Source organism: Pteronotus mesoamericanus, unplaced genomic scaffold (genome assembly GCF_021234165.1).
Source record: "Pteronotus mesoamericanus isolate MK-2021 breed Mesoamerican mustached bat unplaced genomic scaffold, CSHL_Meso_final contig_68, whole genome shotgun sequence".
Taxonomy (NCBI): Eukaryota; Metazoa; Chordata; class Mammalia; order Chiroptera; family Mormoopidae; genus Pteronotus; species Pteronotus mesoamericanus.
The window spans coordinates 7,867,876-7,891,659 of NW_026555234.1; the positions used below are offsets into that span (position 1 = coordinate 7,867,876).

Sequence of the window (23,784 nt, forward strand, 5' to 3'; positions counted from 1 at the left end):
GCATGGGGAACCGATTGATAGACAGTGCTGATCTGGCTCGTTTTTATTTTGTTTGTTTGTTTTTTTTTGGCTATTAGTAATAAATCGTCTTTCTGACCTAGCAGCCTTGGTCTGTCAGTATATGCTACTTATGCGAAACCCCCTTTACTGTGCAAGGCTGCATACTGGGGGTAGGGGACGGGACCTTCGGCCTATTTATTGTATTATATCCCCTCGTTGGCAAAGACATACCCCGCATGAGATGCACATTCGTTCACCTGTCCCAAGGTCCCCAAAGTCTCAGCTCGTTATAGCATTAACTCAAGTCCACAATCTCAGAATGTGTCTCATCAACTCAAAAGTCTCAAATCTCATTTCTTGGTGGGAATAGTACGTGCAAACGGGAAAATGACTAGGCAGCAACTCAGAAAAACCAGTTGCTTCTCGGGCGCCCGGGTCAGCGCGGGCGGTGGTTCCCGTGGGGCGTCTTCGCGCAGAAAAGGGAGCGAGTCCGAGAGGCTCTTCACAGCGCCCGCGTTGGCAGCGCAGGGGCGCGCTCAGTCCTCCTGCGGCTCCCGCGATGCTGCCGCCGCCGCTGCTGCTGCTGCTGCTACAGCCGCTGCTGCTGGCGAGCGCGGCGGGCGCTGCGGGCGCTGCTCGCTCCCCGTGGAGCGGGGCGGGTACCACCCAGCACCTGCAAAGCATCTTCCTGGGCCGCTGCTCCGAGTATCTCGCGCTGCTGAATCCCCAGCTGCGGTGAGCTCTGCAGGCAGGCGTGGGGGGCGCCCGAGTGGAGAGGACTGGGGTCGGGGAGGGGAAATGAGTGGGGGGCCAAAGGAGAGGGGAAAGCGGGCTCAGAGGCGAGAAGGTTGTGGGGAGGTAGCAATGGGAAATTGTCAGGGGGCGTGGGGGAAGTCAGGGGTTCTGTCAAAAAGGAGTGCTCCGTGGGGGAGGAGGAGAGTTCTGAGGTCGGGGGAGCCAAACCCAGGAGTCTGGAGGTGATGGGGTCAGTGTGTACAGTCTGAAGGGGGGGGTGTCTGTGTGTGTGTGTGTGTGTGTGTGTGTGTGTGTGTGTGTGTGTGTGTGTTTATATAGACGAAGCAGGGTGTGTGTGGTGGGGCTCGGGGGCGGGGTGGGGGTGGTCAGTGTAGAGGCGAGGATTAGGGAGAGTTGGGTTTGGAGGACAGACCCAGCCAGAACCAGCAGGCCCAGGAAGTCCCTGAGTCCAGGTGCTTTAGGGATTCAAACTTCAAACCTAATCCAAGGACTTTTGAAAGTTGGAGTCTCTTTTGCCAGCACTGTGCTTCTTACTTATTTTTGTTCCTTCTTTGGACCTTTTTTTTTCCCTCCTGTTTTCATAAAATCCCTTTCTTGTGCTAGTTGTTCTTAAAGTGACACATTTCAGACAAAAAAAAAAAGTCAGAAAATACTATAAGGAACACCTATGTTGCTCAACACCCAACAGGAGAGATCAAGTTCCAAATGCATTGGGAGATGTTTTTGGAAAGCTGGGATGGACTAGGAGGTGCCACAGACTTCCTCAGTAGCTGGCGCTCACGCCTGACTTTACGAGGTCCGGCACTTTGGCCTGACCTCACCTGGCCCTGACCACACAATGGGCCTCATTGTCTAAATGAAGAAGCTGGCAACCTGTTTGGCCTCTTGGAATTGCCAGTCTCTAGCTCAGTGCCTTTTCTGTGAACCTGGGGCGAGGCTGTATTCCTTAGCTCTGAAAAATGTGTGTGGTACCTCCCAATAGATACTTGCATTGTCAGATTTCTCAATCCATCTCCTACACTATCTATTTTCTTCTGAGTTGGGTTTAAGGCATGAGCCATGACAATTTCCTATCTTTTTTGTATGCTCAGTTGGGCAGAGGTGATGTATGACAAAAGGACTTGCACAGCTCTCGGTGTATATTGAGAGGATGGGAAGTGCGGTGCATTGTGATTTGGTATTTTTCTTTCACACACTTGTGCTCTGGCACAGGGACAAGAACTGCACAGCCATCTGGGAAGCCTTTCGCGCGGTGCTGGAGAAGGACCCCTGTTCCGTGTTTCCCTCTGACTACGACCTCTTTATAAACCTCTCTAGGCACTCCATTCCCACAGACAAGGTAAGGCCCCATCGAACATGGCTCTCTGTCTGCAAAGAGGTGTGAGGTTAGTGGTCTCCAGAAACCCTCCAGGGCCACTGAAACATTAGGCCACGAACTCCCAAATCATTTGCACCTGTGGAGCTCGGGGGTGGGAAAGTGGCTTTATCTTCACCAGTGACCCTGCATCTCCTGCCTGCCTCGACAGAAGGACATTTTCTAAGTCAACAAGTCAGCACAAGTTACAAGGACATTAGGGTATCGTGGTACTTTCCCAGTGGGCCTCCGCCCCGGGCCAGTTATAAACAACCCCTGTCCCAAATGACCCTGCAGGCCTGAACCTTGACTAATTTGGAAAGAGCTCATTATCAAGTAGCCAAGAAAACCAATTCCTCCTTTTAACAGGCCTTCAGGTTTTGTCTGTTCAGCTCCCATTTAAGAAAGCCACATTTCTGTGCCCTGTCTGCACTCTAAGTTCTAGTGTAATGGAAATAAATGGGAAAGACTGTATATAATGCTTTCTTAAAATAGTACCTTGAGTTTAAAGAACATTAAAGGTCATTTTTATTTCTTTGATATAATAATTCTTAACTTGATTTTAAATTGTAAAATCAGATAACATTCATGTTTACAAATGAAAAAATCTTAACTGATTTTTTTCCCCCTCTGTAAAAGCAGATAAATGGAACCAGGAGGTTCAGAGATATAATAGACTGAAAATATGATTTTTAAGGATATTTTGAGCTCACTGCTTTCCTGACAGTAAAAGGGAGCCATAAGTTTTGTTCTCCTTTCATATGGATTTTGGTTCTAGTAAATGAACTCAGTAAATAGTTACTGCACTTTACAAAGTGATCCCTCAATATTTCAAATATCTACCTGGCACCACACATAATTATTATAATATTATTGACTATATTCCCTGTGCTGGACTTTACATCCCTGTGACTATTTTGTAACTACCAATTTATACTTCTTAATCCCTTCACCTTTTCCCCCAGTTCCCCAACCACCTTCCCCGTTGGCAACCATCGGTTTGTTCTCTGTAGCTATAAGTCTGTTTGTTTTGTTTGTTCATTTATTTTGTTCTTTAGATTCCACATATTAGTAAAATCATATGGTATTTATCTTTCTCTGTCTGACTTATTTCCCCTATCATAACACCCTCTAGGTCTACCTATGTTGTAGCAAATGGTAGGATTTCATTTTTTTAATGGCTGAGTAGTATTCCATTGTTATGTATCACTTCTTTATCCATTCATCTGTTGATGAGCTCTTGGGTTGCTTCCAAATCTTGGCTGTTGTAAATAACAGTGCAATAAACATAGGGATGTATATATCTTTTTGAATTAGTGTTTTGGGTTTCTATGGATATATATCCCGAAGTGGAATTGCTGGGTAAAAATATTTTAACTTTAAAGAGGGCGTATTGTCAAACCACCTTCAAAAATTCAGGTTACGTACCTGCTGGGCTAGCAGCCCACACATTAAAATACTGGCACTTGGAGACAGAGAAAGGCTCATTCAATTTGTCAGAGCGCTTGGAAGAGAGCAAGATCTCTCAAATCCATCCGACCCCCAAAGCACAGTATGGAGTTATTATGCAGCTAGGGAGTCGGGGAGGGGTAGTTCTAGGGGAACTGAGAGAGGAGTTTGTTTCTTTAGCCACAAATAACATTTTGTGCAGTCAGACTTCTGGGTGGCAGCAACTGGTCACAGCGACTTTGGAGACACTCTTACTTTCTGCGAGACACACTCATAAATTCCCCTCGCCTTCCTGAAGTTATCCACTCCTGCTTGGTAAAGAGACAGCACCTCAACAGCTCAACTACATTTGAGAACAGAAGAGCCATGGACATGTGAACAAAGGCCTAGCCAATTAATTCTAGCTGCCAAAAATACCAGGGGCATTAAAATTTCAAGGGGCTTGGCTACAGGGTACTATAAAGTAAAAGTAATAGATTTGTGAGGCACCTTACACATTAGGAAGTGCTTTTTGCGATTGTATATCATCCTAAACACAGCAGTAGAAGAAAGAGGAAGGGCTCATGCTCCCCGTTTTCCAGATGTGGAAACTGAAGCGCAAGGTGGTTACCTGTTTTGGTCAAGATCACATATCTAGTGTATCACAAATTCTGGTCCCTTGATCTTTTAAATCCAGGGATCTTCATCCGCACATACAGACACACACACTCCATTGTACTACGGGGAAAATATTTCATTAACATTTGCACAATACCCTTGGACTAAAGGGAAAAGAGGTCGTGGCGCTCTCTGAACTGGTGAATTAAGACAGAGGAAGGAAAGTGTTGGGAAATGCATGGCCAGGTGTCAGGGACTGTAGCCTCACCCACAGGCGAGAGGGCCCCAAGGCTGGAGCTAGTCAAGGAGGCCTTGGTAAAAACAGGCCACCGAGGAGACAAAACCTGTGCCCCTGGCGGGAACGCAGCCCCTGCCTCCCTCACGTCACCCTGCTTGGCCCTGTGATGGTCGGTTGTTGATGACGGGTAAGTTCTCTCAAGAAGAGGGACAACCTTAGCCAGACATTGGCCAGTATGGGCAACAGGACAGGACTTGGGGGACACGGAGAATGGGCAACAAGGCCCGCACCCTTGGCTCTGCTTGGACTTGGCCGGAGTCCTCATTCTATCTGAAAGAAGTCTCCTTATTTCTTGGTGGCTCTGCCCTGCCCACCTGGCTCAGGATTGAAACGATACTAAAGGCAGGTACAGCCCTAAACTGGATTGGGCAGTTCCTGGGGACAATCAGGCCTAGAAGTAAGTTCCTTGAAGCATGCTTTGTTCTTCCCTCAAAAGCGATGGTAACTGGCTCAACCTGGGAAGGAGATTTACTTTATTCATAGACCCTGATCTGAGGCAGACCTCTTGTGTTCTTCCAATTGTTACCCAGGATCTCTGTCTGTTTTCTGTAAACATAGCCTTTTGACATGGATTGATGAGCTTAGCTGTATACCCCTGTGCCTATGGTTCTCAGTAAAAGCCTTTGGACACGGGGGTTCGGGGCCTGCTCCGCTCTAGAGGGAAAAGCCATGCCCCCTCTCCTGGCAAACAGAGAAGTGTTTGTGACGACTTGTGTTTATTCCCCCCATCCATGACAACCCCGGGATTGGCTCTGCGGGACTCAGAGCCCCTCTCCCTCCTCAGCTGGCTCCAGACAGTAACCCTCAGATCCAGGAGCCCCAGGTTCCACCGCGGCGCTCCCCGCAACGTGCCGCCCCCCGCGGCAGGAAAGTGCATTGGTAGTGAGGCAAGTCAGAGTTGAACGAGAAATGGGTTGCCTCACTTAGCTTGATGATATTGTTACCGAACAAATGGACCCATGGTGGGAGGGTTGCCCAGATGCTATTACTAAAACGACCCCCCGCTTCCCTAGCGTCCCTCTGTTGTAGGTCCTTTGCCCGCCGCCCTTGGACTTATGGCTCTGAATGGCAGAGTTTGGTGAAAAAGAAAGGAACTATTTATTCAAAAGTTATATAGGTTTGATTAATGGCTAAATGTCGCTCTTAAATCTCAAAATCCCTTTAAAACACCCACCAACACACAGTCCTGCCTACCCCCTTTTGCCTAGTCAGGCCAGTCAGGCCAGTCAGGCCGGTCAGGGGTACCGTCCTTCAGAAGAAAAAGAACCGAAGTCCGGGGCTGGACTAGGCAGGCCTCTCGCGGGTCTCAGCGCCATCTGCTGCGTCGCCGTGACCTCCAGCTCTTCATCCAAAACCATGTGGCACCTTCTCAAGGCCCACGAGCAAGAGTCCTTTCTCCCCTCTTTCTTCCCGCAGGGTCTTCACACTGTTCCCCAGAGTCTGTGTCCCTTTGTCTCTCCCTCAGGCCCCTGCCTGCCTCCTTCCTCTCCCAGCTACATTCTGCCTTAAGTCTTACAAACCTTCCTGATTAGCCTTGGTGACATGCAAAATAACCCTCTTGCAAAAGAGGAATGAGGCTCTCCTGTTATTGACATGCAAAATGACTCTCAGGGGTCCTGCCCTGGCTCTCCCATCCCCCGTGGCAGCCCGCCTGGGGTGCGGAGAATATATTTTTCTTGGATACCCCAAATTCTGGACCCTGTTATAAATACTCTTTGGGGGGGGCCCTGGATGTGCCCCGTTACACTATTGTGTCTGAAAAAAAATTCGCTTTGATTTTATTTTATATTTTCATGTTGTGTTTGTTTTTCCTTAGTCCCTGTTCTGGGAAAATAACCAGTTCCTTGTTGCCAGCTTTGCGGAGAACACCCGCCGCTTTATGCCTCTGAGCTACGTTCTGTACGGCAGGGTGGGGGATCTCCTCAGCTGGTGTCGGCAGGAACACTCCTCAGGTAAGACTCCTGCACGGCTCACGAGAAAAATAAGGGTTCCTGTTCGCTCCACATTTGCTGTTTGTGCCAAATGTGTCCATATGCATTTACCTCATTCAATCGCCCCCTCCACCGACATTCTGAAGTAGGTGGTGATAATAACAATTAATAATAACAATAACAGATAGTACTTAATCCTTTGTTAGGTCTGTTTGAAACACTTTAAGTATATTAACTGATTTAATCCCTGAGACAGCCCCATGAGATAGGTCTGATCCTAGTTCCTTTTTTGACAAATAGGAAAACCGAGGCACAGCAAAGCAAAGACACTTGCTCAGGGGTGCCCAGTGAGTAAGCGGCAGAACGGGACAGTCTGAAGCCAGAGCACTTGCTCTCAACCCTGCACAACTTGACCTCACTATCCTCATTTTCCAGAGGGGGAAACTGAGGCACAGGAAGGTTAAATCACTCGAAGAAGGAGAAGCCAAGATTCAGCCCTCTTCTGACAGATCTGAAGCCTGGGCTCTCAAATGCCGCTTCAGGCCCCCAGCAGATATTTTGAGATTAAAATCGCAGTGAAAGTTAAAGTCACGAGGACTGGCCTGATGGGCGTAGTGGCAACTCTCCTCATTCATCCAGCTCTGACACTAGGAGCTGGCAATATAGTGTCCGCACCCTCAGGGAGCTTGTAGCCTTGCGAGGGACCTTCCCGCATCGTGGCGTGCTCTGCTGCAGGAAGGACTGGGTGCTAAAACAGGAGCAGAGAGAGACAGCAGCCTGCACGAGGGCACCTGGGAAGATTCCAGAAGGCTCTTGGCTCTGGTTGGGTCTTGAAGGAGTAGGAGTGAGGCCAGCAGGGAAAGGAGGTGGGGGGAAGGCATTCTCTTCTCAGAGGCTGGAAATTCTTCCTCTATGTGTAGTAGAGTCAACTTTAAATGTTCACCTAAACTCAGCTCTGTTTATTTTCCTCCATTCACTCAGCCCTCCAACTAAAATTTATGGAATGCCTACTATGTGCCAGGCCCTCCTCCTCTAGCCACTTCCCACTTCATAGCACAGAGTAAAATAGGAAAATAATACCCATCGTTACATTGTGGTGGTGGAGATAAGACAATAGACAGGCACGTACACCGTATGGTCTTCCATAAACTTCTAAGGGCTACAGAGAAACACAAAGAAGAAGGATAGGAAGTGCTGGGCTGGGGAGCGGGGGAGAGGCGGTGTTGCAATGTCACAGAGGCCCAGGGAGAGCCTCACCGAGAAGCTGACCTTTGAGCAAAGACTTGAAGGAGATGAGGAAGAGCATTTCCCGACAGGAAATGGCAGGTGCAAAGGCCCTGAGCTGGGAGTGCATCTCGCATCTTTAAGCACCAGCAGGGAGAGCGGTAAGTGAGAGAAAAGGAGTGGGCTGTGAGGTTAGAGGACCAGAGGAGGCCCAGGTGGCACAGGAAACTGCCAGGACTCTGGCTTTTGCTGTGAGAGGGGATGCACTGCAGGGGCCCGGTCAGATGGACATGGCTGTCCTTCCAATGGACCAGGGAGTGATGAGTGACCAGGGGGCCTCAGTTCGATTATCCTGCAGAGGGTGGAGGAAATGGCAGAGGCGTGGGACGGGAAGAATACAGAGGAAGGGAGAGTGGGGTACAATGCAAAAGCATGTTGGTCTTTGTCCCCCAGTTTCTGGCACTCAGCCCCTAAAACCCTTGGAATCTGACACGTCATCGAAGTATCTTTTGTATGACAATGAGATGACCGGTGGTTGGGGGCCCCTCGGTAGCTTCAGGTGGGGAGCTGGTCACCAGAAAGACCAAGGCATGATTAGGGTGTTGGAACTGCCTGCTCCATCCTCTGCCCTCCGGGAAGGGCAGAGGGGCTGGAGGCTGCGTCAGTCACAGCAGCCAGGGATTTCATCAGCCGCGCCCACCCGGCAGTGCAGCGCCAGGAAAACCCCAAGATGAGCGGCTCGGAGAGATTCCGAGTTGGCGAACGTGTGGAGGTGCTGGGATGGTGATGCGCCCGGACTGGCCAGAGAAGCTCCATGCACCCACCCTCCATGCCTCGTCTCTGCGTTTCTTCCTTTTGGCCGTTTATTATATCCTCTATAATAAACCAGTAATTGTAAATAAGGTGCCCTCCTCATTCTGTGAGCCATTCTAGCAAATTACAGAACCTGAGGAGGGCGTTGTGGGAACCCTCTGGATGATAGCCAGCTGGTTAGACGGTGTCAACTTGCAGCTGGTGTCTGAAGGGAGGGCAGTTTTGGGGGACGGAGCCCTTAACCTATAGTTAGTGTCAGAATTGAATTGCAGGTCACCCAGTCTGGAGAGTTTGGAGAACTGATTGTTGTCGGAAGTGCTGTGAGTAAAGCAGCTCAGAGAAAGTGTCCCAGAAAACCACAAGGTCATTCCCCACCTCTCTGATTCTATGCCATCCTATCAGGATGCACCTCACTACCTTTTTTTGTTTGAGAAGGAAGTGAAGTGCAGAGTTTAGGATCAGCAAAACGATGGTATGTTCACATCATGGATCCTGCGGGACCGTAAACCACGAGGACCAGACTTTGTATCTGTTGATCTCTCAAATTGTCTGTGACCTATCACTATTTTTAAGTGAAGAATCAAGTTAATTCCAATAAAAAAAATATACACATAGACATCTACAAAAATATGAAAAAAGGCAAGAAGATAGCAAACTCAGAGTGTGAACTGCGGTTCTTTCTGGGAGTTTGAGGTCATACATTTTTTTCTTTTTATCCATATTTACAATGGCTTTAATTTTTGTAATTTAGATGTATTACTGGTGAGAATAAAATATTTTTAACAAAGAGAATTCTTCAACTAAGTAAATGACCATTAATAATATTCTCCAGTTGTTGATAGTCTAAGAGCATAAAGCATAAAACAGGGAAGTACAGAAATTATTCTTGGGGTAAATACCACCCGCAGCTGTGGCTGTCGGAACGGTGGGAGGGGCAGTGGGAAGCTGGGGAGAGAGGCTCAGGCCCTCAGGGCCACGTCCTGGACCGGGGCCCCTCTGAAACAGGTAGATCTCTGAGGAATCGAGACATTGGCCTGCAGAGACGATAACCTGACCTGTTTTCAAGTCTAGAGTGTATAATTTGAAGGAGCAATTACCAGTCTCACCTCCTTTCCCACCGGCATCAGTCTTGTAGACATTTCTGACTCCCACACCTTGATCTCAGGTGTCCCAGGGCCTCCCAGAAAGCAGGGACTGCCCCATTTTATATGGCCATCAAAATGACATTGATTTGAAATTCTAACGAGCGTGACAAGTGACAATTATTACTTTAGACTGTTATTACTCTTATTAAGTAATTAAGTAGCATTAAGTAATGATGCTTTCTTAAGTTGTGCAATGGGCCTTGCATCTCCTTAAAAACATGACAGGCAACCACATTTGCACTGCCCTGGAACACATAGCTTGTTTTCAGGTGCACATCTTCCCTGCTTGGTTCTCCCTGGAACAATTTGTCAATTAGCATCTTCCTTTCTTTAACTGAGTAAATAGTGAACAAATACTATATATATATATATATGTATATATGTATATCTGCTGAATTATGCCTTTAAAATTAATGAAATTTAATACACTTGAACATTTATATTTTAAATGTTATAAAATGTCTTTTCTGACAAAGGACTATCATTTTCTATTTTTCTTATATTGATATTTAAATGCTTCCAAGACCAGGGTTAATTGGAGAAGGCACTTTTTCCAGTAAAGCAAAGTTTTTGTGTTTTTGTTTTTTAAATCCCTTTATCAGCATTTCAGGAGAGAAATAGCCCAGCTAACATGTTGGCAGTTGGCCAGGCTCACTCTTCGCTAACTGCCTGGTTTTCTGCTTTCTGTACCTTTGTGCTGAGCAAGATGACAAATGCCTCCACCCCATGGGTTGGGTGGTCACTGACTAGGCTCCTGTGGATTGGGCAGGCACAGCTGGGACTACTCAACCTGAGCACATTGTGCAGAACACAGGCTAAATATATTTTGTAGAGCCAGCAAATATTTTAAATGAATTCTTTCCGATATAATCTTTGAAGTGAAATGTGTTCGTCTGTTTTCCCCAGGACTCGATTACCAATCCTGCCCTACATCAGAAGATTGTGAAAACAATGCTGTGGATTCTTTCTGGAAAAGGGCTTCCATGCAGGTAATCCTGGGATGGACGGCTGGGTGGCTGAGCACAGGTGGGTTCTGTGAACATGGCACAGCGGGGTTCAGAGGCTGGCCATTGGGTCATTGCTTAACTTCTCAGAGCCTCACTTTTCACCTTTGCAACACCCTTTTTTTTTTTTTTAAGTGTTGGTCCATACTCTTTTTTCTTTAATATATATTTTTAAGATTTTATTTATTTATTTTTAGAGAGAGGGAAGGGAGTGAGAAAGAGGAGAGAGAAACATCAATGCGTGGTTGTCTCTCATGCAGACCTGGGGACCTGGCCTGCAACCCAGGCATGTGCCCTGACTGGGAATTGAACCCACAACCTTTTGGTTTGCAGGCTGGCACTCAATCCACTGAGCCACACCAGCGAGGCACCTTTGCAACATTCTGATTTATTCTCTCTGCTCCATAAATTTGTGGGGGTCTAAGGAGCTTAACGTGGCACCTGGCACGGAGAAAATATTCGAGTGAGGATATTCATTCATAGATGAGGATATTAAATAGTCATTATTACTCATGTCATGTTTGTTTTTGGTATTTCAAATCAATGTCATTTTGATGGCTATATAAAAGGGTGTAGCCCCTGCTTTCTGGGAGACCCCGAGGCACCTGAGATCTAGGTGTGGGAGTCAGATATGTCTATGAGACTGATGTCAGTGAGCGAGGACATGAGAGGGGACTGAGGACAAGCTGGAGACATAGAGATGGTCCCCTTAAGGTAAATCTGTTCCTCAGAGAATGTTGTCACTAGGATTGATGACAGTTACCAGTAGCTATTAAATGTCAGTGAGTGCAGCTCACATTTTCTGTCACCAGGTTAAAACAAATATTAGAAATAAAGAAGGTTAAGTCTTTAGCTTTGTCTCAGCAAAGAAATGACTGCTATTAAATGTTCCCTATAGTGACTAGACGGCCCATGGACTGCAGGGTCCTTCCGCCTGCTGCTGTGGACCCCCTTTCAAGGCTCTCTGCTTCTCTTTTGGTCCCGTGTCCTGCTCTGCATCCCCACCAGGTTCACTGTCAATCAGAGTGAGAGGGACTTGGGTCACGGCCTCCACTGTGGCCGCAGTTGGGAGCTCTCAGCAGAGTGCCTGCTCCGGGACAACACATTTTGTATATTTGGTGCTCTCCCGCCCGCTCCAGTGCATGCCCTGCATTTGCACCACGCCCTGTAGGTTCTGCTTTGAGCGCAGGTTCCAGGCAGTTGGCAGTGGGGTGCCGGGGCCCCTCACTGAGGACGGGGAGGCTATGGATGGTCGTCACCTGGAAGCCCATCATGATGGCGACTGGGCGGGGATATCAGCATTACATGTTATTGAACCATACACTCTCTCTGGCAGATCTGCCCCGCTTCAAAGTGTGTACTCCAAACCACTGCCTCATACTTCCTCCAGTTCTTTGGTGGGAACCCAATCATTGTGCCCACATCTTATGAGCCCTCAGAACATGCTGGATAGTCTAAACATGAGGGGAGGTAGTAAAGTGATGAGGAGAGGGTCTGAGTCATAGTAGAGACATACTCAATGAGTGTTAGTATTAGTATTTAAAATGATTTGATCTTTACCACAGTCCTATGAGGTAGGGAATCTTACTACCCTTGTTTTACAGGTAGGAAAAATAGGGCACAGGGAGGCCCGGAAATGTAACCACACTTTTTCTTTGATGAAAAAATTTTATTTCACAGTTTTCTTTAAAACCACCACACTGTGTTTTTCATATAAAAACGTTAGCACAGGTCACTCTACTTTCTAGAAAATGATTATTTAGGCCCTCTCAAAGAAATGTGCCTCCCATTATATGGTTTCCGTGAAGCTGCTTGGAAAAAACTCATATCTGGGCTCACTCTTAACACATACCACTCTACCGCTGCACCTTTTGGTTCCCAGTGCAGGTTATTGTCGTGAGGACATGTCCCTGCATTCTTACGCACTGGACAGCACACATACAGATGGGGGGATTATTGCTTCGTGCTCCATTGGTTCCTCAGCCTTTTCTACAGGTTCATCAGCTCCTTCCTTTCTCTGTGGCCTTTCTTCAAGACTTTGCCAACAAGTGCAATGGAAACATTCTTTGCAGTCAGGTCCTCTTCTGCAGGAAGTGTCTCTCTGAAAGCATGCAGACCATGCTTAACCAGTTCATTCAAGTTGCACTCGGTAAACTCAGACACATGTCTCTCCAATTAAGTACGAGCTGATTGAGAATGGGCTCCAAGGGACGTAGCTCTGCAGTCAGTGGACAGGTTTGGAGAGTATGAGGACCCATATCATCATAGCCCGCAATAAAGAGCCCAACACCATATAGTCTTCGTCCATATCTTTACGTTGGTATCTGGGTGTTACTTTCAATGAGAGCTACAAGACAAGACACAGGAAAAGGTCTGCCAAATACAAATCTGGAATCCAAACACTCCTGGCATGCAAACACTCCTGGCATGTCTAGCAGTGGCAGTGAATCCTGCAACTGAGATACCGATATGGCTGTTAACATGGAGAATTTTCTTTTTCCGATGAGCTGCAGGCTCTGACTGTGCACTCTTCAATGCAACCAACACTGCCTGGGTTTTTGATTTCAGACCATCTGTGGCTGACCCTTGTTTGATAGCTTCCTTTGCATATTCAGTTTGATGCATCCTGCCTTGAGGATTCCAAACAGTGACATCATTGCCATACTGGTTGCAAAACCTGAGCCTTGGCTGGTGTGGCTCAGTGGATTGAGCACCAGCCTATGAACCAAAGGGTTGAGGGTTCCATTCCCAGTCGGGGCACATGCCTGGGTTGCGGGCCAAGTCCCCAGTAGGGGGCACTTGAGGCAGCCACACATCGATGTTTCCTTCCCTCTCTTTCTCCATCCCTGCCCCTCTGTCTAAAAAAAAAAAAAAAAAAAATTTAAAAAAGAAAAACAAAAACATGATTCCTTGGCTGTCACCTCTTGCGTAACCATACTTATTACAGAGCTAACAAGTGGAGGAGTCAGAGACCAAATGTTAAACTGCTTCATCATACTGCCTCATTGTATCTACATCCATTTTTTTATAAAACTTTTTTCTTATCATCAATGTAATAGCTGCTCATAATAGAAAATGACAAAGCAATGAATATATAAATAAAATTAATCATTCATATTCTTACAACCCAAAGGCAACCCCTTCAGCACAGTGACCTGGACATTTGTGGATTTCACTGTGGCTGTTTGTACTGTTGGGAAGCAATCGGAGGCGTGCATGACATGAGGGATATTGTTGCTTTGCTGCAGCCAGCATTGGCCATGTCTGGGCTGGAGAATACGCGCAGCCAAGTACATCTCAGTGCTGATCATACCCTTCCCAACCCTTGCTTCCGCCCTAGTGTAAACAGTGCGTCTGGGAAATTACATGCTCCAGCAGCGGTCTGACCTGGAGATGGGGAAATGTCCTGGCCCTATCTCTGTCTTGGGAATTTCAGGGGTTGACTAATATTCTGATTTCTGAGCATTTATTTTTCACGTGGTATAGCTCATGTTCCATCCACTGGTCTTGCATCTTGCTTTGAATATAAGCACTTCCTATGCTATGGCAAACCTTTTAAGACTTTTATTAATGTCTGGCTAATATTTCAGACCTGTACCTGCCATAATTTCCTGGACTATTTTAGATGGATTACAAACAATGCTGCAATATACATCTTTGTGCACATCTTTGTATACCAGATGGTGCTCTTCACCAATTTTTTTTTTTTAAACTGGGGTGACACTGGTAAACAAAATTAGACAGGTTTCAGGTGCACAATTCTACAACACATCATTCGTAGGCTGTATCGTGCGTTCATCAACCAAATATGCCTGGCTCATCTTCTGAGCATGTGGTTTGCACTCTGCCTTTTGAAGTTACTTATGTGTGACTTGCACAGGCCAATAAAGCGTGAGTAGGAGTGGCTTTGTGACTTCCGGGTGGAGGAAAGCCTTTCAGAACTGCTCTGTGATGTGCTGCCTTCCCTTTCTCCCTTCCTGGTAACCAGTGACTTGGCGGGTGTGGAGACTTCATCAGCTTGGGTCCCAGAGGGAGGACATAGGGAGCAAAACGCCAAGGGACCTGTGGTACACTTGTAGCGTGAGCAGGAGTAAACCTCTGCTGTTTAATGCCACTGTGACGTGGAGGTTGTTCGTGGCAGCGTGACGTAGTCCGCGCCAGCTGATGCGATGCTGAGACCCGATACTGCTCGCGTTATTTTTTCGGTAGTTTCTCAGGCATGGAATTGCTTGAGTCTATGAGTTTTTGATTCTTTTTGGACATGTCTTTCACAGTCTGCTTTCCAGGATATACCAGTTTTCATCCTTTCTAGCTCTGTGAAATATCAAATTTATCACACCCTTGCTAGTATTGACAATTGTCGATTTTAAAAAATTGGTCGCTGGGTAGCTCAGCTGGTTAGAACGTTGTCCCCATACGCCAACATTGCAGGCTGGATGCCCCGGTAGGGCACATACAAGGATCAACCAATGAATGTATCAGTAAATGGACAACAGATCTCTCTCTCTCAAAGTAAATAAATACAAATTTAAGAAAATCTGGCCATTTTATAGCTGAAAAAAAGATATGTTAATTTACTCAAAGTACTTGTTTTTTCTTGCAGTATGCAAAGGATAGTTCTGGTGTGATCCCGGTCATGCTGAACGGTTCGGAGCCCACAGGAGCCTATCCGGTGAAAGGGTAAGCATGCCCGGCACCGGCATGCACAGCCCAGATGCCAAAATGCTTATGTAGTTGTTTTGGATGCAGGCTTAAGAGAATGGCCCTAACCCCCAATCTCATGCATTGCTCAGGTGGAGCAAAACAATCAAAAGACCTGGAGATGAGAGACATGTTTATGTGTGATTAACAGATGATGAAGGCATGAATAAAATAAGTAAACTAAAAATTAAAGCTGAAAAATAACCCCTACAAGCCTGAAAACAAAAATAATGTGTAAACCAGCTAACAATGCAATGGGGATAGTATCATGTTGCTGGAGTCCTTGAAGGGGTGTCTTTCCTGTTTCTCAGTTTTTTTGCAGATTATGAAGTTCCCTACTTCCAGAAGCATAAAATCACACGAATTGAGATCTGGATTATGCATGAAATCGGGGGACTCAAACTGTAAGTTTTGGTGCTCGTAATGAGGAGGCTTTTCTCGGATATGAGATGATCAAGTCTGTTTCACATTTTCATTTTTGTGGGAACAATAGTCTCCTCTGTTTCTAATGTGGTGGGCAGAGAAAAACAAAGGCCTGACTTTCTGGGAATGCCACTAGCCAGCCCCGAGCCCAGAGAGAAAACCTCCTTTACCCAGATACACCTTGCAGCCAAAGGAAGTCATGTTCTTTGCTGAGCAACCTGGGCAGCCTTGGGGAGGAGAGTTCCTCAGGCAGTTGTGGGGGCCAAAGCCAAGTTCTCCTTCTGGTCATTTGAGGCCCCAAAACTCCTACCAGTAGTTCTATGAAATTGACCCAAAGACTATGTAACAATCAGTTCCACAACTGGGTCTCAGATAACTGGTCAAGGAGATTTTTACAATCCATTATTTCTGTGAGAAATTGCTCTTTGTCTAGACATTATGCTTGGTGTTGCGTTAATGCATGTATCAGAGAAAGCTTGTCCTTTGAACCTACCTTTAAGGGTGCAAGGAAATTGCAGCTGAATGTCATGTCAGACCATCACTTCTGCAGGAGAGATGGATGATAAAGGGATCAGAGCACCTGGCTGTACGTTTGTGTCAAAAGGTGGAGTGGCAGGTCACGCGCTAAGAAAGTGGGGGTCGTGAACTGCTGTGATTTTTAGGGAAAAAACATGGACAAAGTGTTCAAAAGAGCATGGTCATACCTGATTGCATTTATGCCTTTATTTTTAAAAATAGTAAAGTAACCCACTGACTGAGCTCTGAGCGTCGGTGTCCCGAAACCTCCAAGTCACTGCCCACTATAAAATCCTACGTAGTGAACTCTGCCCGGAGAAGGACATCATCCGAGACGTTGGCAAGTTGCTGAAACATGATGTCATTCAACCTTGCCCCCTTCACTTGTGCAATGCCTGGGTTTCCCCTTCCTCTGGGAAAGCTTCACTCATGTTCTCCTGGTACACTAGCTACTCATTTTATAGTGGGGGAGTTGTTTACCTTCCCATTCCAAGTAAACTGAGGCAGGGCCCTGCCTGTGATGTGAATTCCATGTCTATTGACTGCAGCTGTTGGCCTTTACACATCCCTCTGCTTAGTTATGACAGGGGGCGGGGGCGGGGCAAGAATCCCCGCTGATGAGAACGCGGGAACCGGACATCTCACACGGGGTCACGGTGGTCAGCTTGGGCTTCAGTTTGGCAGTTCCTATCAAGAGCCCTAAAAGGCATTCAAAAGCTTGGTGCCAGAAAACTCATTTTCAGGAATTTATGCTAAGGAAGCAAATAATTAAGGATGTCTGTAAGAAAAAATGAAGCATCGTCAAGGTTTGTTGCCATGTCAACGACACTGAAATCTAGGAACGAACCTTGATGTTTAGCAAGAGGGGGCTGGTTTTATGAATCATGTTCCAGTTATGGAAGGGAGAGCACACAGGAATTAAAAATCAGGGCAGGTATATACGTAGGCTCACAGACGTGGGCAAATGCAGAGAACAAAATGCATGGGACAGTAGAACCCCACTGCTGTATTTTAAAAGTCTCATGGGGATATATTTTAGAAGTCTAGAAAGAGATACATCAAAATGTTAGCAGCAGCTATGTCTGGTAATGTGAGATTTGGGTTTTTTTTCCTTTTATTTATTTGCATTTTCTAACATTTTTGATTTGTGCATTTTTGTTGCCATTTAAAACTTCCTTAAAACATTGTAGGTTGAACAAGTTGGTAGGCGACGCTGTGCCAGCCAGAGGAGCGTCACAGAGGTGTGTTGGTGGGTGGGGACCACGGAATGTGCTGTGACTTGATCTGCAAACTTTGGACGACGGGCTGGGTGCTCAGACCAGCCCCTCTGGGGTGGCGTGGCTTTACTGCAAGCAGCACTTTTGGGCCCAGGGACTTTCTCAGTTACAGTCATACTTTGGTACCCGTTGGCTTCAGAACTGGTCAAACCCTGTACTCGTCGCATTTTGACAGCAAAAGATGTTTCAGCACACAGCACTTGCTTGGGGCTTGTCCCACTTGCTAGAACTTGTAGGAGCCACGACGCCACCCGTGGGAAAACGCTTCATCACTCCTTGCTTGTACGGCACTCGTCGGTTTGGGCACTCGCCATGGGTTCCAGAACGAATTAACGACAAGTACCGAGGAACCACTGCATCTCTCCAGAGAGAAGACTACACCAGGAGCGCATGATCAAAACACATTTTAATTAATCTGAAAAAAGCTTCTTCCATCCTCTTATGCTGTTTTATATTTTTACGTTTTAGGGAATCCTGTGGAGAAGGCAGTGTGAGAATCCTGGAGGAGAGGCTGAAGAAAATGGGTTTTCAGTACAGCTGTATCAATGATTACCTGTAGGTGGTATGCTGCAATCAGTGCATGTATTTGGAAACTTTGGAGGGTAGTGGGTTTTGCAGGGATCAGCTCTAGAGACCAAGGGACTGTTCCTCCAGGGTTGTCACTGGGTGTGGGGACCGAGAGTGCCTTCAGGCCAGGGCTCTGCCTGGCTCCCCCCACTTCTGTGCAGAGCCCTTTTTAATTAGCCTGCAGGACAGACAGCAGCCCTCCATCATTGTGCACGTCCAGTTGGCTCTTCGCCTGCTTAGGGCGTGGTGAGTAGCCTGAGAACAGGAAGCATGGTGCCTGGTTCTTTGGGTGCCACGCTGCCCATGGGATCTTTACCCGTGACAGGAGCTAAGGTGGAGTTTGAGACACTTACAGGTAGATGCATCTTGACTGAAGGGAAATAGTACTAGCTACCGTTCAGTGATCACATTGCGGGTGGGGAACTTCGTATACTTAAAATCAGATAGCATTTGAGGGCATTCCCGATTCTTGTAAGGTAGGTAAGTTTGGCTCAAAGCCTGAGATGGTTGGAAACCGCCCTCGATGGGGAACGCCTCACCTAAGCGTGCTGGCCTGTTAGGCTCCTCAGAGCCTGGAGTCCAGCCCATCAAGGACTCTGTGGTTTTCCCGCACGCTGGAGGGTATGGCAGGGTGCCAGCTACATCTGCGGTCTTGTCCAGCGCCCATGACCTTCCACCTGGCTCTGCCACCCGCTGCCTTCACAAAAGCCTTGGGGGCCGAATAACCCTCCCAGCTGAGCAGAGGCCCCTGGAAGTGTGGGTCTCCCCCAGCTCACGTCTCCCCAGGAGAATGAGTCCTCAGAGCTATTGTTCCCTTCTTCCACAGCAGGCCCCTTGGCCTGCTTTCTCAACTATAAAATGCAGGTGATAATAGTACTTTCCATGTAGTTGTATAAGGAAAGGGCATAATTTATGTAAAATATGTAATTCTTGGTACATAGTGAGCATTTAATAAATGCTGGCTAATATTGAAAAAGAAAAACAGGCCCTGGCTGGTGTGGCTTAGGGGACTGAGTGCTGGCCTGCAAATCGAAAGGTCACTGGTTCAATTCCCGGTCAGGGCACGTGCCTGGGTTTTGGGCCGGGTCCCCAGTTGGGGGCGATGTGATCTCACACATAGATGTTTCTCTCCCTCTCTTTCTCCCTGCCTTCTCCTCTCTCTAATAATAAATAAATAAAGCCTTTGAAAATAACAGCTGGAATGAGCTTTTAAAAAAAAAGAAAACACAACTGTGTTCTTTGAGGCCAGAGACTTTGTTCCCCTAGGCCCTTGCAGGCACAAGTAAATGTTTAGTGAATGAAAGCCATTTAATCAACCCCTTAAATATTATTTTTTTCATCCTATAGCCCGGTGAAGCTCTTAAAGTGCGTGGACCACAGCACTCATCCTGACTGTGCTTTAAGTGTAAGTAAATAACCTAACCCAACTTCAGGCTTCCCCGAGGTGACCAATCCGCACTCTCCACAGAACATTGATGAATTGCAGTCGGAGTGTTGCAAAATGCCCAGTTGCGGCTGCGGAGTCGGGTTGGCCTCTGCCCCGCCCTCCTCTCCCCTAGAGCTGCTGGGCTGGGCGGGGCCAGGAACACCTGTCCAGCGAGCCGGCCTCCCGCCGGGAACTTGGAGCAGAGCCTGCCCTGATGCCGCGAGAATGCTAGGCGTGGGGCGGCGGGAGCTTTTAAAATTTATTTCTGAATCCTAATCTGTTTTAAAGTTATATTATTTCTTAAAAGGTAATATATGTGCATGGGATGAAATTCATAGCTATAAAATGGTCGAGAAAGAGAACATCTCTTTTCCTTTATTTCTAGTCACCCAATTCCCTTACCCAGAGGCAACCACTATTTCTTTTAAAAAAAAAATTTCTTTCAATTACAGCTTACATTCGATATTATTTTGCCATTATTGCTGGTTTCTTGTGTATCCTTCTAGAATAGTCTGTGCCCGTAACACACACACGCTCACACACGGGCATATTTCTGTTACATCATACTATGCACATAAATAATAGTATTTACAGGATTCTACAACTCGATTTATCACATAGCGGTGTGTTTCGGTGCTGTTTTCATATCTATAGACGAAGCTGCCCCATTCTTTTTAACAACTCTGTGATGTTCTGTTGTATTCATGTATCATGATTTATTTAAGCCATTACCCGTAGATGGCCATTTAGATTGTTTCCAGTATTTAGCTGTCATCAGCAGTGGATTTTTTCCCCCTTCTACTCCATTTTCTCAAAGTAATTTCTTTTAACATTTTGGTCCATCTCTTGCCCTATGTCCTCAGTGCTCAACCTACACATATGTTTCCAGACACAGAGATGTAAGTTTGTTTGATTTTGGTTTGGTCTTATTTTCATTCATTTATTTGCCTTTGTTTTTGTACAAAAAGCAATCATGCTAGACATACTTCTCTGGCACGGGCTTTTTTTCACTTAGCAATACAAGGGCGTCCCTTCAGCTCTGTTCAAGCTTTGGGATTGCGATTCAGTCTTTCAGGGGCGGCGCAGTATTCTGTGGCATGGCCGCTGTGCCATTAATCATAGGCTGACTTAGTCTTACATCGTAGCTGTAGCTGTTCTGTTGTTATAAACAATGCTGAGCTAGAATCCTTGACTATACACCGTGAGCTCTTGTGCAAGCATTTGGGTGGGACAAGTCACCAGCAAGGAAGTTTCTGGGTCACAGGATGTGCAGTTTACATTTAGATGTTTCTAGAAGTCTCACCTGTGTGCACTCCCACCAAGTTTAAGGTGTGTGCTCCTTTCTCCCCTCCTTTGCCACCAGTGGATTGTGGCGTACGCCCTGACAGTTGTTTGTTTCTTTTTTCCTTTTTCGTACTGAATGCACAAGACTTAAGCTTTGAAGTCATCCACTTCAGAGAGGCGTCTGTGTCCACGATGGCTATCTCCGTGACATTGCAAGCCACTGAGTAAAGAGCCAGCACCCTTGTCTACGGCCATACCACCCTGAATGCGATGGATCTCGTCTAAAGAGCCAGCACCCAACCCCACTTTGAGTCTTTTGTGTTCCCAGTAAAGAGTGAGCCCCCACCCACCATGACCCCAACGAAAACACAACCCCAGATTTGTGTGTGTTCTCTCTCTACTCATAACCCATGACCTCGCTGTGTGGCCCCAGGTGTGCTGGGTAATTTTCAGGTCCAGAAGACAATAAACTTTTCTTTTCCGAAGTTTTCTGCTGGTTATTGCAGAAGGGCATCTTGTAATGATAAGAAGAACCACCAGGGCTGGCCCGGCCACAGCGCTGGTTATTCAAAGGCTGAGACCAACACAAAACATGGTATTATCTATGTCTGAATCTGTCCCTGCACCTGTATCTATACCTAATTTTAGGTAGTCTTATGGGTAAAACAGTGCTTCATTGTTGTTTTCATTTGTGTCAGCAGCAAGATTTCCCTTCCTTTTCTTTTTCTCTGCTAAAATCATACTTATCCTTGAGGACCCAACTCCAAATGACCCTCTTCTGTGAGGTTTTTTCTGATTCTTCAGGTGTCTTGAAAACTCCCTTCTCTGTGCTCCAAGGACCTTGGACACAACTTGGGGACAGTGTTTCCCTCTTCCTCGCTGTGTTACACGTCATGCCACACCATCTGTCTGCCTCTCTCGACATGGAAATTGCATCAACTTCCTCTCTGTGTGTCTTACAACAGCTACATGTAGTAGGTGCTCCATGAATGTGTGTAGGATCCCTTCGTCCATCTACCACGGGAAGAAAACTAATCAGGGCTGGACATCAACTGTATGTCAGGCATCGTGCAACGTGCATGAGAGAGTATTTCCTTCATCCTTACAACTGGTCCATTAGACAGACAGATAGATGGAGACTGCTCATCACCTCCATGTAGCTCTTCTTCCCTTCACTTAGTAATAATGTTTGAATTTTACTTGGCCTCCTGGCTGCCAAGAATGACAGGTGTACTTCCTAGCCTCCCTTTTCACAGGGGCCATGTGACGTGTGCTACTTCTGGCTTAAGTACTTGAGAGGAAGGAGCACGCATTCCCAGAAAGGGGGACCCCTCCCTTCCTGGGAGGTGTATGGACCCAGAAGATGTGGTGCTGAGCCATTGCCATCTGGGCATGACTGGATGCCTCCTGGATGGGGCTGGAGCCACCTGGACAGTTTCTGAGAGAAATGAACATCTCTCTTGTCTAGTCATGGGAATTCGGGGTCATTTCCACAGCAACCAAAGCTGTATCTGAACCAGTGTGGGTAGGTTCAGTTATGTTTACTTCAGAAGTGAAGGAATTCTAGCTCAGGAAAGCTAATGAAGAACTTGCTCAAGACCACCCAGCGGTGAGTGGGCCTGAAGGGGGTCCCTGAGGTTCCAGAATTCACCCTGGCGACCTTGATGCTCTTTTGACTGGAAGTTAGGAGGACAGAGCCCCTGTCATGTGCATGGGTCCAGGGTGGCTGGTGAATGGAAGGCCTCTCCCACACTCTGCTGCTCCCTCCCTGGGAGTTTGCCGTGCATTATTTTGAAGTCCACTCAGGAGATGGACCTGACTTTGTTCACCTGAAAAGGAAACCCACTGTCTCTTTCCTGCTGCTCAAAGGCCTTCAGGGTTCCTTAGCCCCAAGACCAGACTTCTCGCCTGGCCTTTCAGGGGCTCCTCGCTGGAACTTGCATTTCAGGAAAGGCTCGGTCTGCTTCCCTAACATCCGTCCCGCCCATGGTCTGGGGACACCGACCCTGTGGGCCGTGTAAGAGCGCTGCAGTTGGAGTCCAAAGACCTCATCTACAAAACTAAAACTAATAGAAGCCTTTGTACAGGTCTGTTGTGAAGATTGAATAAAACCATGTCTGCGTAAGCTCCTGACTTCCTTTCTAGACAGGAATTAGGAAGACTATCCAGAGCCTGGAATGGGTACGGGATTCTGGTTCCTAAAGTTTAAGTAGGGAGGTCATTGGTTGAAATTCTTTCTTTTTTTTTTTTTAAGATTTTGTTTATTTGTTTTTAGAGAGGGAGGGAAGGAGGGAGAGAGAGAGGGACAGAAACATCAACGTGTGGTTGCTTCTCACAACGTACCTTACTGGGCCCCTGGCCCACAACCCAGACATGTGCCCTGACTGGGAATCAAACCGGCAATCCTTTGGCTCGCAGGCCTGCACTCAACCCACTGAGCCACACCAGCCAGGGGGGAAAGTCTTAATTACAGGTATCACACATCAGCCCCAGGGATGTATTAAAGGATTTTAGGTCACTCACAGAACCTTCCCGAGAGAGTCAGAAAGGCAGGACTGGAAGTTACACCAAAGTCCTGCCCACAACTGCCCAAAGGAGACCTAATTGCAACCTGTCTGGGCACAGGCACCTCATAGAATACCTGTGATGCTCACACCTGGACTTTTCTTCTAGAATTTCTGCCACTGCTGTCTGGGAAAGCTGGTGCCTTGGGCACCCCTCAGGCTAGACTGGACCCTGAGTGGCACCTGCTGTCTTAATCCATTGTGCTCACGGATGTACAGGTGTACCCAGATGTGGGTACGTCTGGTCATGTGTTTGTGCTCTAACTGCAAAGGAGGTTGAGAAATTGAGTACCTGTTCCTTAAATTCAATCTCATGGCTTTAAATCTCATCGACATACTTGTGACTCCCAAATGAATAACGGTAGCTCAGGCCTTGTACTGAACATCACACTTGTGTGTTCAACAGTCTGGTCAATATTCTCCTTCGGGTTCTCCTTCTACTGAACATCCCACTT

The 23,784-nt window shown here is 46.9% G+C and overlaps 1 protein-coding gene and 1 pseudogene across 1 annotated transcript; one reads left to right on the forward strand and one right to left on the reverse strand.

Moving 5' to 3' along the window:
- The first annotated feature begins 559 nt into the window (after positions 1–559).
- BST1 (bone marrow stromal cell antigen 1) lies at positions 560–19,713 on the forward strand. Its single transcript, XM_054581833.1, has 9 exons — positions 560–735; positions 1,969–2,095; positions 6,271–6,406; positions 10,474–10,556; positions 15,175–15,251; positions 15,584–15,676; positions 17,957–18,043; positions 19,403–19,460; positions 19,615–19,713. Exons 1-9 carry the CDS (start codon positions 560–562, stop codon positions 19,711–19,713), a joined length of 936 nt encoding a protein of 311 aa, XP_054437808.1.
- Positions 12,490–13,507, reverse strand: LOC129077441 (proteasome subunit alpha type-1-like; annotated as a pseudogene).
- Positions 19,714–23,784: the final 4,071 nt, after the last annotated feature.